At 40.1% G+C, this 16472-nt stretch overlaps 1 protein-coding gene across 10 annotated transcripts in view; it reads left to right on the top strand.

Annotated features, from left to right (window-relative positions):
- LOC107391010 (cyclin-dependent kinase 17) overlaps window positions 1-16472 on the top strand; it is a 62996-nt gene that overhangs the window by 15357 nt on the left and 31167 nt on the right. For 7 of the 10 annotated variants that reach the window (XR_008564289.2, XR_008564288.2, XM_054745983.2 and 4 more), the window contains 2 exons: window positions 11716-11849; window positions 16345-16470. Coding sequence is in view for 7 of the 10 variants with exons in the window: in XM_054745983.2 (XP_054601958.1) it covers window positions 11716-11849; window positions 16345-16470 (260 nt within the window). In the remaining 3 variants the exon portion in view is untranslated. The other 3 variants (XM_015968030.3, XM_070545273.1, XM_015968032.3) reach the window with 3 other exon arrangements.

The raw sequence follows: 16472 nt of genomic DNA on the forward strand, positions 1-16472 counted from the left end.
TTATATAGGAAACATTATTTCTGATTGGCTTAATGAACTGTGAATTGAAATGTTTATTATGTGAAGTGCCTTGAGACGACTCTTGTCGTGATTTGGCGCTATATAAAAAAAGAGAAAGAGAATCACTTTTTCCTTCTGTCTACATTATGTAATTTGGTGTGTGGCTTTATGGATCCCAGTGATGTCATTTCCCAGATTGGCAGGACGGCTAATATCAGGAGCTGTGTTGCAGAGCACACTGAGGAAAGTAAAATCTCAGATGAATAGAAGGGCTGGATCTGAAAACGAGAGGAATTTGGAAGTTTAGAAGATTAAAAGAATGAAGTAGAGTTAATAAAAATCAAGAGGTTGATTCATTATAATTTAGCAGCTTTAATGAAAGAAATGTTCAGTTTGGTTGAAGCGAGGGAGATACTGAGAGAGGGAAACTGTAGGAGAGCAGTTCGATACAGCTTCTTTGGAAATGACATTAGCCTTTTTGCTATACAGCTCTAGAGTGAACTGCAAACTACAACAAAACATAAGTTCCAAAAGCACCTAAATATAATCAACATACCTTTAGTACAGGGGATGAAATGATGTGCTCGCTGATGGGCAAAAACACATTATGGGAGGTTATGCTGTGACAAAAGACAAGTAATAGAAAATATTTGTAAACATCAGAGCAAAGGTGGTTGGTCTGGCTGTGGCACTTTGAAAATTCACAGCTGTCTTTGAGTTCAGAGGAGTCCCAGAAGCATGACTCAGAACTGAGAATAGATGCTACTCTATTATTAAAATCTCAAGAAGATGTAGTTTGGAATTTTAAGGAGTATGCACTGTGTGTGTGTGTGTGTGTGTGTGTGTGTGTGTGTGTGTGTGTGTGTGTGTGTGTGTGTGTGTGTGTGTGTGTGTGTTTCCCTCTGCGCGGTCTCGCTGACTCACTGTGTGCCACTCGGCAGTCAGAGCACGTTGCACCCTTTAATAGAGCAATATGATGCAATCTGTCTTTCCTACTGCGCTAAGGAGATTACCTACCCTTTTATGTTTCCAGCTTTTTCCTTCTGTGTTTTACAATAATATAAGTACAAGTAAATGCACCTTTCTTCATTTCTAAGGTTGTATAAACCAAGTTTTAAACCAAGCTAAATCATAACCAGATGGTACCACATTGCCTTTCGTTATTTAGTGAATGGAAACTAAGCCAAATAACACTTTTTCTTATTGCTTTTTATTTTGTAGAAGATTATTAGCAGCAAAGTAAATGTAATTAAGAACATTTTGCTATCTGATCAGCTGATCTGCTAAAGCTGAAGTTTTAGCTGGCTTTTTGTGTGCTAAAGTATAAACGATGAGCGATATTATCTCAAGTAGGGCTGCAGCTATTGAACATTTTAGTATTCAACTATTCTATCGAATGCTCGCTCAATTAATCGAATAACCTATTTGACAACCCTTCAAGCCGGGAAAAGAATTCTAATGAGATGGTATTTCTAAAATCCACCGACATGATTCCTTTTTAGATAAAAGGGCATCTTTAATTAAACTAATACAAACCGTGTTAAAACTAATCAGTGCTAAAACTGCAACGTCCTACAATAGTTGTGTCCAATCCTGGTCGTGGAAGGCCACTGTCCTGATGTTTGTTGTTTCACTGCTCTAACAAATCTGATTTTAATCAGCAGCTCCTTAACAGGTTTCTGCAGAAACTGATGAGCTACTTAACATCTAATTCAGAGACTGAATCGGTTTTTTGGAGCAGGTAAACAACTAAAACCTGCTTGATAGAGGCCCTCCAGGACCTGGATGGGCTCTCCTGTCCTAGAAGAAGGTGTATGTCTGGGAATGAAGGCAAAAATTATTTTCTGGAAACCATCATCTTCTACTATTGAAAGAGGCAGCATGTTGCCACGCACCTATGCATGCACATTCATATCTCTTTTACTATGTGCAGGATGGCAATAATACAGTATAAAAGCATAGTCAAATATAGATGCATTTGTATATTACATACAACAATGGCCTGTCATACAGCTGCAGCAGCAGTAGCCTGGGGAGCCATCTTATATATGTGATTATAGTCTGGCCACGGCCCAAAGTCAGAGCTTGGTCATGGTGCAGATGTTGTCTTACAATCTCTCTGCATGCTATTGAAAAACAAACAATGTGACATCCTCACCACTATGGATGTCAGTCAGCAGGGCAATCCGTCATGCACTGTAGAAGGACACAAATACATCCTTTTTCTAAGTAAATGATTTAAGTCCCTCTGTCTGCTCTTGACTCAAAAAATTGCACAAGTTAAACAATCCAAAGTTGATGTCAAAGCCGTTTGAAATGAGAAGTCGCCATCTTTGTTGTTTCGCTCAGTTGCAGTAACGTCCTGCCCATAAACCCACAGAGCACTGTTATTGGCAAGACACAAGGCTGTTCAGGCCGTTGAGGCTCCTATGGAGCGTGGCTTGACCAACCTGCCGAGCAAAATCATTTTGCTTTGGCTAGTTAAATCAGATTCAGATTCTGAATCTACTGTCTGTCTAGATTTCTAGGCTAGCTGTATGGCTCAGACTAGCAGCAACCACATGGCTTTCTGCATTTTTACCATGCTTGCTTGTTTCTGTACTTTCCTCCATGGCACTTAGATGACAACGTTGTGTGCCAGTAAAAAGTACCCAGGCTGCAGCGCTCTCATATAACGAAGGCTCGGTTTTATCTTTTCCTGCACAGGCCAACACCCACTTCCTCTACACTGTACTTACAACCTGGAATAATGTCTTTATGTATAACCTCATCTCCCTCCATGTTTCTCCATGTAAATATTTGCAGCTCTACTATTGAGGATTAGTTCATCATTTTGTCTGTTTTAAAGAAAAACAACTCTGAAAGCTGACAACTCTTCTCAAAACCTATTTTTGATGTTGTCACAGATGTTCTCTGTTAGGTCTCTCGACTCGCCAATTTTTCTGTCTGCATGCACCAAAATCCTATTCTCCTTTAAAGTCTTTGAATAAACCAAAATAAGGTTAAGATAAATGATTATGAGCTTGTCTCTCGCTGTATTTTACACACCATGATGGGTTGCGTGTGTGCCAGGGAACCAGTGTATTGCATTAACACTGCGTTAATAGCTGCAGACTTCTCCCTCACCCACTCAGCTCATTGCTGTCCATTTACTCAAACATGGAAGAACAACAGAGTGGATTTCTTCTTTATGCAGTTGGTTGTGTAAGCTTTTTATATACATCACAAGCTAATGCTTGAGGCTTAAGCAAGATGTTGCTAATAAAGGCTGGTATAATTTTCTGAGCTAAATGCGCAAAGTGTGGGCTTTGGGAATTTGAGATGTTGGGGATCAGCATTAACAGAGCCAGCAGCTTACAGTAGGGACTACTGGTCCCAGTAAATGAATAATAAGATTCCTTTGATGCAGATAAGAGGTTCAGAGGTAATTATAACAGTCTAAAGCCTCCCACCACCCCACAGGCTTGTTTTATGCATGTAAGTGCCTCAAGTACAATAAATACACTTTGATTTCCATATAGTCTCATTAGTCCATAAGCTTATTGTGGTAATTCTACTTTTAGAAATTGCAGAACATGCGTTTTTAACATGCAAACTCAAATGCAGCAACACAATGTGACAATAGAGATGTTAAAGAAGTAGCAGTTGGCTGTGAGCAAGGCCTTGCGTGAAATGTCTGTAAAGCAAAAGGAAATCTTTCATGTGTAAAGTTGTGTCTGTGAATATAAGCAACAGGGAAACAGTGAAGGGTAAAGGACTCAGTGACTAGCTTCTTTCTTTGGCGTTTTTAACGGCCTAAAGCTGAAAGATCCATCTTTTTACATTAAAATGCATCAGACAGTGCACAGCAAAGGGCTGCTTCAATCATGGAGACATTTCTAATGAATGACCTCAAATAAAAAAAACTCCCAAGTGTGTGTCAAGTAAGTAGAAGACATTAGCTTTCACACACATAAATGTTTTACAGAAAGTCATTGGATATGCTAAGTAAACTGTCACATTTTAAACACTTTTAATGCTTTTTTAAGTTGGTTTACCTTTGGGTGCATCATTATTGACAATAAGGGTGTGTGAGTATATCGGTGTGACGGAGTTTTCTTAGATCATTTTGATAAAACAAGAAAGAGGATGTGAGGTTTAATCTCCCATAGGCCTGTGAATCAGTTTTTCACAGGAATTATCTGTAAGACTAATATGAGGAAAGATCTTTTATACTTTTATTTTCATTGACATTTTGGAAATTTTTTCCATCCAACACCTCCATTTTTTTCTAAAAATTCACCTTTGCTAGCTTCTTTGGTACCTAGAAACCTAGAGAGAATTATTTGTAATCACATGAGAAGATTACAGCCAACAGTGTGGCACCCACGATAGGGCTGGGCAATAAATTGAGAATGTATCAAAAATTCTGACTAACCGATATAATGTTTTGGTTTTCGGCATATCCATGACAATAAATTAGATAATAATGATGAAAATAAAAAGGTGTTGGCGACGTTCATGTCCCTTTAAGAAGCTGTTCTGCCTTGAGTCAGGTGACAACGATTAGCTACTTTGGACCAGAGGTTGTTATAAAAGTGTAAGACAGCTGTCCAGTTGTTGTACTTTGAAAGAATCAATGCTTTAAACAACAACAAAAACATAAGGAATACATTGAAATATGCTCAACAGCTCTGTCAGACTGTTTTATTTTTGTATTATGGCACAAGAAAAGGATATTGTGCCTGTTTGATGTGCGTGAATCATGAAAAATTGTCTGTCATGCCCACAAAGAAGGGCGGAAAGAGAGGAAGAGGAAAAAGGATATCAGAGGAACCGATCAACAACCTTGGGGCTTCATTTTTTTTTTACGGTGAAAAGAACATGAGCGAGAGAGAAGGCAAAAAAGAAGCTGATGAAGAGGCTGGCCGCGCAAAAATTGTCATCAGCCCATGGCTCGAGACATGGAACTGATATTTAATTCAATCTCTGAACTCCGAACAAGGGAGGGGAGAGATGGAGGCAGAAGGAGCCAGAGAGAGAGAGAGAGAGCGAAAGTGTGCTGTCACATGAGAGGGAGGAGTAAGTAAGGTGAAGGGAGGGAGCAAGAGGACTGAAGCACTGATGGGGCGCCACCGGCAAGGAGGGAGTGATAGAGGAGAGTGGAAGCACAACAGCCTGAATAGAGTGGTGTGCAGAAGAACTGGAATGCCAAGGACAACAAGGGAGGGCAAATGAAGAGGAAAACTTCAAGAAAATCAGGAAAGTAGACTGCACCTATATGGGAAAGTATCCAGTGAAAGAGGTAAAGAGAAGATCTGGTACCCAATGAGGTCAGATGGCTGAACAAGTGACTTGCAGACTCGTTTTGTTCTGCTGTAAGATAAACGCATAGCGAACCTTTGTTTGCAGACAGAACACCTGTTACTGTGAGTGCTCCAGGTTTGAATGTACTAGACTGTCTCTGCAGCATTTCATCTATCTGCATGAAGCTTGACCTTCCTTAGCCGGCAAAGCGTGTGGCTGCAGAAAGAGAAAATAGAAAGGAGAGGTGAAGTGAGGGTGTGTATAGAAAAACAGAAGTAGAGATAGTGTTAAAGTGGAGTAGCAGCAGAGGGAGTTGTTGCTGTGATTAGTGTGCTAGCACTGTCCTGGTGTAAGTCCTCAACTTGGAGCTCCTTTTGCAGTACAGTAAATTGGAACTTTCTCAGACAGAAAAAGCTTGGACCTTCAATCATCTTCACTGTCTGAAACGCTGGGCACCACCAAGCCCTGTGGACTGAAACTTGAACTGATCCTCAGGAAAAGGCCAGGGTAGTCTTTTCTTCTTGTGAAATGCACTTTTAGATACGCTTTTTGCATGCTGGTGCTTAAACTCCTCAATAACAGTGGATATGTCAGACATTCCTCAAGGGTTCTTGGGTCGAGCTCCCAGAGTGGGAGAGACTAAACTGGGAGAGGGTATGAGAACGGGGGAAAGAGATGCCCCGCTGAGGCTGTCACCTTTTCGTATGCTTCGGATGCTGGACTCGTGTCGCCCACCAGGAAATCGTATTGGTGAGTCTTATGATTACCACCTTCACTCGGGATAGTTTCTACGGATGTACTGATGTTTTAAATATTCTTCACATCTGGGGTCAAACATTGTTCCATAAAGATTACTGTGAAAATTGTACATTTTTGACATATTAAAATGTAATTTGCAGTCAGGAGACATAAGAATATCTTATTATTATTAAAGCATAATTTTCTTTTCAAGGCTTTTCAAATCAATACATGTTACAGAATTCCATGAACTCATGAGAAAACCAAAGTTTCCCTATTGAAATTCTATCAGCTCATCATCAACGGGGTAACTGTATCTGCTGCTGCTCCTGTATTTAAAATTATTGTGAATTATTAAGTTTCAAAGAAAAAAAGGAGGAGTAAAGCTGACATCACGAGCATGTGGACTGTAGCTAGCTTTACTTGTGCAGCCTTGAACGATCCATCCAGTCTGGTTTAAACAAAAGCTTTTAGATTCCTTTTACTCCCTGAAGCAAATCTTAGACTTAAGTCCTCCCCACTAGACTTTTCACAACTAAGTCCTGGACAAGACTTTCCTGCTCACTGTAGTCCATACAGAGCTGAGTGAGATCAGGATTGTCCTAAAAGCAGCCCACTCAGTCTTCTAGCAGGGAGGAACCCTAGGCCATCCTGGCAACATGCAGGGGCACAGCAGTAACTTGTGACATTTACTGTCTGCTCTTTGTCTTCTCAAGGAGTGGAGCACAGGAAACCTGCAAGGAGGCTTGGAATATATGTTTGAAAGTAGACGTGCATGTGAGAGACACTGTGGCTCTTTTCTGTGGAGCAAGAGTGTGTTGGAGAAAGCGTGACGGATAAACATCTGTTTTGTGTATGCCGTGGCATTTTTTTTTAGCTTGTTTTAGCTGCTATGTAAAAATTTCCTTCCACACCTGTGTGACTGTTTACACAAACAAACATGATCAGGGCCTTTCAGAAAGTGGTATATGTTGAAACTCAATCATCGCATCCGTGTGGACTGGTGTTCGAGTGTGTTTCTTTGTAGATATCCTGGATCAGTTTCCTGGGACTCTGGTGTCAGTTATCTTCAGTTTAATGTTTCTCCATCTGGTTTGTGAGGGTTAATTCTTGATATCTGGCAACCGACTGTTCAGTTTGCTTATGCAGCAACCTTTATTACTTCCTTATTGCTATCAAACAGACGTGTCCATTATTATCTACTTGTAGATAATTCTGATACTGCGGAAGTAGTATTGAAATAGAAATACTTGGTTGTTTTAATAAAATTTAATATGAAGCAAGTTGTCAAGTGAACTATTTTTTTAGGAAAATAAACATTGCAGCAGCAGAAATGCCTTCCATCAGATAATAAGAGATGGCATTGATACATGAGTCCGAGTTTATCAGTACATGTAGAAACATGCAAGTCTCCTTGGATCTGGGACGTTCTAGCAGGAGGAAGTATCTTCACTTACTTCTACCTCACACTGGAAGCATCAGCGGCGCGGAACGTCAGCAGAACTTCTTTACTTCAAAGAGAATCCATTATAGTCTATGGGGGTGATTAAAACGAACGGTGACGCGGACTTCTACAGGTATGTCCCAGAAGCAGTGCGTTGCACCGCTGCTAGAGACAGGATGCTAGGATTCTATTTTTGCAGTGAGCTACTTTTGCAATTTCCACAACAGGACTAGACAGGAAATCACACTCGGCTTCAGTGTAAATGTAATTTTAAAAATGAAAGACTATAGCAGTGGTGCAATTTTGTGTCTATGTAGATTACGCCACTACATGTGACCTAACGGCTTATTTACTCCCAGTATCTTTTGAGAAGTACAATGATGTGGCGGAAGTCTTGAAGAACCTTGTGATCTTGCGAGTCCAGCAAGGAGCACGGCGGTAAAACCGCTCTGCGACTCATTCTCCTGGTGTGTACTGGCACGCAGCGAAGCTCGCGAGTACACCCATCTGCACCGCTGATGTTCCTTCAAGTGTGAAGATGGGGTCAGGATCATACTCTAGATCATGTTATCTGTTTTTCTTGGGACCACAATGTCTCATTTCCCCTCCAGGTGCATCCCAACTGATTTTTGTGTATCAGCAAAAACAACACTGTTGCTTGTTACATACTGTCACGTTGAGAGGATGGTTTGGACCCAAAAAGCAGTACCCAGGATGACACAAGCCAGGAGTGGGTTTAAAAGTAAAATCCTTTTATTAGGTGATGAACCAAAAATCCAAAAAGGGGAGGAAGCCAAAAACCAAGTCCTGAACAACAGGAGTACGAAAGCTCACTTAAAGCAACAAAACCTAGAGACATAAGCTCACTAGAGCACGAAACAACGCTGACAAACAATAATGGACCGACAACAACGCTGAGACAAGACAGTGCTTAAATAGACTGGGAGGAACAATTAGGGAAACAGGAAGCAGGTGTGTGGAGTGAGGGCTGGAGGGAAGACAGGTGACAACAATGATCTAAATGGGGAAGCAGAACCAAAGGAGGGCAGATAAACACAAAACTGAACTAAAAGACTGAGGGAAGGACTCACACACACACAATCACACCCAAATACACTCACACACACACTGAATTGGGGAATGGACACTCATACACCCACACAGACACAGAGCTGGGGACAAAGAGGCTGGAGCTACCACTGGAGGGGATGGGGATGATCGAATGCCTACAAACAGAAAACACATAATAGAGACGTAGACAAAGGACACATGAGGGCGCTATGAGACACAAAAGGGAATCTAGAGAGGATGGAGACACATCAGGAGACACATAAAGGAGGGGGCAGATGCAGACCATTACAGTACAACAACAATAATAATAATAATAATAATAATAATAATAATAATAATTATTATTATTATTATTATTAACTTAAACATAGAAGCCAATTCTAGTTTTAAATAGCTGTAGAGATGTTTTTATTGATGCATTTGACAAAACTATCATTTTAGGGCTTTAACGCAACAATTTACAAAAAGATTGATTTATTTTGAAAAGTTGCTAAAACATTAGAACAATGCTTAAAATGTATATTTTAAATGGCATTTAAAAATCTAGTTTCATATATTAAGTTCCATCCTTTTCTATTCTCAAACTTTAAGAGAAATAGTAAGCCTGTTCTTTTTCTACAAAAAAAAATGTGCAAACAAAAGACCCTAATTACACCTTCTGCAGCGGACACAGCACAGTGTAACGAATAGCTTTAGTCTTTAGTTTATATATCACAAGTTTCAGAATCTCTAACAAGAATTTTTTTCTTTCTACTTAATCACTTCTGCCCATTACAATCATCTTTTTACCTGGTTACTGTGGTAATTGTAAACAGGACATTGCATGGTGGCATTTATAGTTTTAGCTTCTGCATATCTTAGTCAAACCCAAAGTAAACATGAACTCAACCACTGAACATCAAATGCATGTGATATGTGCTATGCATGACCAAGTCCAGGAGCTTAAAACCAGGAACAAACAATTCCACCCATCCCCCACATTCACTCAAACACACACAGTGTGTGGGCAGTCCTGTCAGCTGTACCGTGACTCATTAATCAGATGGATTCTGGGCTGGATGAAAGTGTGGGGGGTGTCGAGCAAGAGATGGGAACATTCATTGCATGTGGTATATTGATCACCTACCTCCTCGTTGTACCACTGGCATTTTTTACACACTTGGTTGACACCCTCTCCATAACCAGTGGCAAAGTCCATCAACTGAGACTTCATACTAGGTTTCAGAGAGTGTAAATAACTAAATAAAAAAAATCTATCTATCTATCTATCTATCTATCTATCTATCTATCTATCTATCTACAGGTGCTGGCCAGTAAATTAGAATATCATCAAAAGGTTGAAAATATTTCAGTAATTCCATTCAAAACGTGAAACTTGTACATTATATTCATGCAATGCACACAGACCAATGTATTTCCAATGTTCATTACATTTAAATTTGATATTCATAAGTGACAACTAATGAAAACTCCAAATTTGGTATCTCAAAAAATTAGAATATTCTGAAAAGGCTGAATATAGAAGACACCTGCTGCCACTCTAATCAGCTGATTTACTCAAAACACCTGCAAAGGCCTTTAAAAGGTCCCTCAGTCTTGTTTTGAAGGCACCACAATCATGGGGAAGACTTCTGACTTAACAGCTGTCCAAAAGACAATCATTGACACCTTGCACAAGGAGGGCAATACACAAAAGGTGATTGCTAAAGAAGCTGGCTGTTCGCAGAGCTCTGTGTCCAAGCACATTAACAGACAGGCGAAGGGACGGAAAAAATGTGGTAGAAAAAAGTGTACAAGCTCTAGGGATAACCGCACCCTGCAGAGAATTGTGACGACAAACCCATTCAAAAATGTGGGGGAGATCCACAAAGAGTGGACTGCAGCTGGAGTCAGCGCTTCAAGAACCACCACGAGGAGACTCATGAAAGACATGGGATTCAGGTGTCGCATTCCGTGTGTCAAGCCACTCTTGAACAAGAAACAGCGCAAGAAGCGTCTCGCCTGGGCCAAGGACAAAAAGGACTGGACTGATGCTGAGTGGTCCAAAGTTATGTTTTCTGATGAAAGCAAGTTCTGCATTTCCTTTGGAAATCAAGGACCCAGAGTCTGGAGGAAGAGCGGAGAAGCACAGAATCCACGTTGCATGAGGTCCAGTGTAAAGTTTCCACCGTCAGTGATGGTGTGGGGTGCCATGTCATCTGCCGGTGTTGGCCCACTCTGTTTCCTGAGGTCCAGGGTCAATGCAGCCGTCTACCAGGAAGTTTTAGAGCACTTCATGCTTCCTGCTGCTGACCAACTTTATGGGGATGCAGACTTCACCTTTCAACAGGACTTGGCACCTGCACACAGTGCCAAAACCACCAGCACCTGGTTCAAGGACCATGGTATCCCTGTCCTTGATTGGCCAGCAAACTCGCCTGACCTTAACCCCATAGAAAATCTATGGGGTATTGTGAAGCGGAGGATGCAATACGCTAGACCCAACAATGCAGAGGAGCTGAAGACGACTATCAGAGCAACCTGGGCTCTCATAACACCTGAGCAGTGCCACAGACTGATCGAGTCCATGCCACGCCGCATTACTGCAGTTATTGAGGCAAAAGGAGCCCCGACTAAGTATTGAGTGCTATACATGCACATTCTTTTCATGTTCATTCTTTTCAGTTGGCCAACATTAGAGAAACAAACATTTTTTCATTGGCCTTTAGAATATTCTAATTTTCTGAGATACCAGATTTGATGTTTTCATTGGTTGTCACCTATAAATATCAAAATTAAACGTAATAAACATCGGAAATACATTGGTCTGTGTGCATTGCATGAATATAATGTACAAGTTTCACGTTTTGAATGGAATTACTGAAATATTTTCAACCTTTTGATGATATTCTAATTTACTGGCCAGCACCTGTATCTATCTATCTATCTATCTATCTATCTATCTATCTATCTATCTATCTATCTATCTATCTATCTATCTATCTATCTATCTATCTATCTATCTATCTATCTATCTATCTATCTATCTATCTATCTATCTATCTATCTATCTATCTATCTATCTATCTATCTATCTATCTATCTAATATTACATACTAAAACACTATTTTCAGGCTTTTTCTCTCCTTGCTACAATATCAGAGTGAAATGTCTCCCTGTGTAATTGTGTCTTATAGGTATTGTCCATGAAAATGTTAAGATGGGATCAGATGGGGAGAGTGATCAAGCTTCTGGGACATCTTCAGATGAAGTCCAGAGTCCGGTGAGGGTTCGCATGAGGAACAATCATCATCGACGTATATCTACTGAGGTGCTGGAAGCTCACACACATCTGCACACACAAACCTTTGCAGCAGACATACAGCTCTCAGGAATGTGTGTCATCAGCAAAACTCCTCAACACACAGTTTATTAATATTTGACAGTGGTGCCAAGGACTATAGGAAACCGTTTTTTTCTAGTAGTAATCTCTTCACATTATGAAAATTCAAATTATTAAGAGAACAAAAAAAATAGTTCCAGAACCAGAATGATGGATTGGGCAGGTTTAAAAATTAGTCAGTTTTGTTCTGTTGCTGATGTATTGGTAAGCAGTACTGTCTCGCTCATATGGTTCATATATTGCTATTCTGGTGGGTCACTTATCAGTGGAGAGTCATAAGCATCAGATTTTAACTGTGAAGTGATGCATTTCCTCATCACTATCCAGCACATAAGGTCCTAGTTAAGAAGACATGTTATGATCTAATGTTTTTGAAATCTAGTCACGTATTACGTTTCCTTAATCCAACCAAATAGTTTATTTTCCTAAATTCAACAAAATATTTCAGGTTTCTAAAACTAATCAAATCATCTAGGTGACAAAACATAATAAAACATTTTTGGATTTTAAACTTAAAGTGGCAGTTCATGTTCAGAGATCGGACTGGCGCGGATCTGTGTTTGGCAGCACTCGATCATGGAAAACACCTGTGTGTGACACTCCCTGTTCGTTAGTCTAGTTTCACCTGACTGTCAATGACTGTCATCAATGTATCAAATATTCAAATAAATTCATATTTGGTATTCATGATATTATGTTCTTGACCAATTCTGACAATTGAACAGACAGTTGTGCAGGCGAGTACTTATACGATGAAATCATGCCGACATGTTTTGGAGAGAATGGTCATTAGACTGAGAATAAACTGATCAGTTTAAATCTACGAGATCTATTCATTTGGAGAATGTGCTAAATGTGGGCTAACTGTTTAACTGTAGGCTACATGTATTTAATCATTTGCAAAGATGCACTGAGACAATTGAAACATGTACTAAGGCATTTGCCATTTGATAAAATGAATGAGAAATGCCATTCTGTTGTGAACATTTGCCAAGAGGTTTGGAGGTTTGTCCATGTTATTTTGAGAATGTAATTTCTGTTTCAAGAAATGAGCCAAACCAATGGAGAAAAACTGTAAAAAACATTATAGTAAATGTTGTTACTTGTAGAGCAGAAAGCATGTGACCTTGGTGTGAATGCAATGCTGATGCTAGTTTTCCGGCGCCGTCGTTTCCACATCTCCTCAGGGTCTTGTGTCTGCCGATGACGTCATCATACTACGGCAATACCACTCGGCCAAAATCTATTGCATCTCTGTTCTTTCGCATGTGCTTAGTAAAGAGTTTAGCAGTTTTGTTATTAAATTCATGTTTCTTACTGCCTAAATGTTTTTGAACATGGTAACATAACTTCTGTAAGTTGTACATCCAGCCAATCATCTAGCGTGACGTCATCAACAGGCGCAGGACCCCGAGCCAGCCAGAAGGAACTATGGTGTCTAATTTAGTTTAGACCTGATTTTTATGGTTGTATGGCCAAAGCTGCTAATATTTTTCATTGACTGAAAATCATTGTAGTCATTTTCAACAATATTTCAATGGATATTTCTAGAGATTATTGGTAAAACCTATTCACTGTCTCTTTAAGCATGCAGTTGGGATTTCTAGACTTTTGTCTTCAATATCACAAAAATCTATGGCATTTGATGTTGGTAGCATTCACTGCAGCTACTGCATCAAACACTAATGCCATAGGACACCCAATGTGTTTTGTGGAGAACCCAGGGGTTCTGACAAACTGACAGCATTTCATGAGAGAAAGGAACAGGTATGGTTTGCAGCTTCAGGTTTTAAAAGTGCAGTCTGCTTAATTTTTACCAGACCAAAAAAAAAGAAAGACATTTAAGCAGCATGTCAAGTTTGCATTGCTTTCTGGGATACGAGCGAGTGAATAATGAACTGATCTGGACTAGAGAACCCAAACTACAGCTGTGAAAACTCAGCATTTCAGACCTGACATCTGTGAAAAACATTACATGCCTGCACAGAATCACCTTTGCAGATAGAGTTGTTGTATAATGCACAGCTGTATTACTATAAATGCTTCTGAATACTTTGCTCCTGACTGCTGTGAGCAGCGGAAAGGACTATGTTGGACCATGTTTACCACGGGGGGAAAAGAGAAGGGTAAGGCAGGGCAGTGTGGGAGAGAAACATGCTGGGGTGACACAGTAATTATAGATGTGGGGATCCTTCTTAGGCAGGCAAGAGGAATATGGCTCCAGAGGAGGATAGAAAAAGGATGATGAAGAGGTGAAGGGCATAGGGATGATAGGAAACAAGATAAAAGCAATGTTTTCTCTCCATCACAGACACAGTCTCCCCCCATTCATTCACCCCTTCCCCCATCTGCCTTTTACCCCCTCAGGAATCTGTCCATTCCCTCCTCCTCCTGCTGCTACTTCCCCCACCCCTGTTTTTCCTCATCCTCCTTTTGAGCTTGTGGATGGCACTCTACCACAGTGCCAGCCCTCTCTTTTTCTCTCTCTCTCTCTGACTGCATGTGCAGTCATGTATCAGGTCAGGGACATGCGATGTTCAAAGCGCATGTGTGTGAGTGCATTGAAAAGCAACGTTTAAGGAGGACAATGAGGGAGCTACTAGAGCTGCTCTGCATTGTGAGTATGGGGGTATGAGTATGTGTTTGTGTGTTTATTGATTCTGTAGCAGTGAATTAGAGAGGGTGAGTGCTAGTGTGTTTGTGAAGTAATGACCATCATTACCCCTTTGGTAAACGTCATGTCAGGTCACATGGATGGAGGTTTCGTGTTTTGTTCCTCTGAAGGCTCTTGAAACGTTTAGTTTATTTTAGCGTAAAATCTGTTGTATTTTCTTCTTCTCTTGTGCAGATTTGAGTTTAACCTCAGGCTGTGGGTCACGTGCTTGTGGGTTATTTTTAATTTTTCAGCATGTGCTCATTTGTTGTGTACAGCATTGCTTTATGTGCTTGCAGTGTGACAGTGTTTTCTGGATATCTGGTGTAATAAAGGTGACAGGACATTGTTATGGTACCCTATGAGCTCAAGTAATATCTAACATCAGTAAAGGCTGTCATTTTACCTCAGGTAAAAACAAAAAAAAAACATTATGAACTCACTAAAGCCAGAATTGTCATAAAAACTAAAAGTAACTCTGTAGAGGACAATACCAAGGAAAATTAATTGGGCTAATTAATAACTTTAAATTCGGTAGGATAGTATTTCAGTTTAACAGAAAAGTGTGTTGTTATTATTATTATTATTATTATTATTATTATTATATAAAAATCTGAAACACACTCTTTGTTAGTGGAAAATAATACTATAATTAAAAACTATAAATAAAAAATATTTTGAACATTGTGGAACATGTATGTTTCTTTAACCCTCCCACTGTCCTAATGGGTGTGACCCCGCGAGGAAAGTTGACCATTGAGCAGGATTGATGGTTTATCCCTTCAGGTCCATGTGGCAGGGGTGAGGTGGTGCTCACTCCTCACCCCTGCCACATGGACCCAAGGGATAAACCATCAGAACTGCTCAATGGTCGACTTTCCTCGCGGGGTCACCCCCATTAGGACAGTGGGAAGGTAAAAAAAATATTTAAAATAGCCATTAATGGTGGTTATCTCATTTCAGTGATTAGTTGCTAAAAAGTGCTGAACACTGAAAAAACATTTTTTTAAAGATTTTTTTCTGATTATAACCAGCCATTTACACTTATCTCCTGCATTAGCTTCTGATAGAAAATAATCATCGAAACGCTAGGATTTGAAAAGCCTGACAGATCTACAAGTCCACTGTCACTTGGCCTTACCCATGTTGGCTCGCGAGGGGGAAGGGTGTTGTTTTAGCGCCCAGAATCAGCAGATAACGTCTCGGCTAGCAGAATCTAATCGTTAGCATTAGCAACTCAATCACACAGCAGAACATAACAGGCTTGTGGTATTTTGGAGAAAAAACATCCATGTCACAGAGCAGAGTTAGTGGTTATCCAGTCTGAGGAAAGATGTCCAAATAAGAGGAAATAGGACTCTTAATCCTGCCGTGTTAAGCTCTCCTCTGATGCTGCAGACTTGTCCCTGCCACAGGCATTTGTGGGCTTTTTGTGCCCTGAGTATGGGCTGCAAGGCATTCATTCTGACTAGAGACCACTGCAAATGTATTGATCAAACGATCAAATGAGTGTTTATTTTAGAAAGGAATACATTGGCAAACTAGCTAGCAACCGATTGGACCAAGTGTGAAATAAATAGTAATGGTTTTAAATACAAAATGGGATTTCTTTGCACTACTTTAGTCAGTTTATGTTTATGCTAGCCTTGACTTACACAACATGACAATGGAAACACTATTTGTTTATTTAGTATCACATGGCTTTTTAATGAGACACTATAAAATCTCATAAACTCATAGAAATGTTTGTTTTTGTGTTTTTCATTGCAGGACATAAACAAACGTTTGTCTCTCCCAGCTGATATCAGACTACCGGAGGGCTACGTGGAGAAGTTTGCAATGAACAGCCCTCCCTTTGATAAACCCATGAGCCGCAGGCTTCGACGTGCATCACTGGT

Source organism: Nothobranchius furzeri, chromosome 15 (genome assembly GCF_043380555.1).
Source record: "Nothobranchius furzeri strain GRZ-AD chromosome 15, NfurGRZ-RIMD1, whole genome shotgun sequence".
NCBI classification, from domain to species: Eukaryota; Metazoa; Chordata; class Actinopteri; order Cyprinodontiformes; family Nothobranchiidae; genus Nothobranchius; species Nothobranchius furzeri.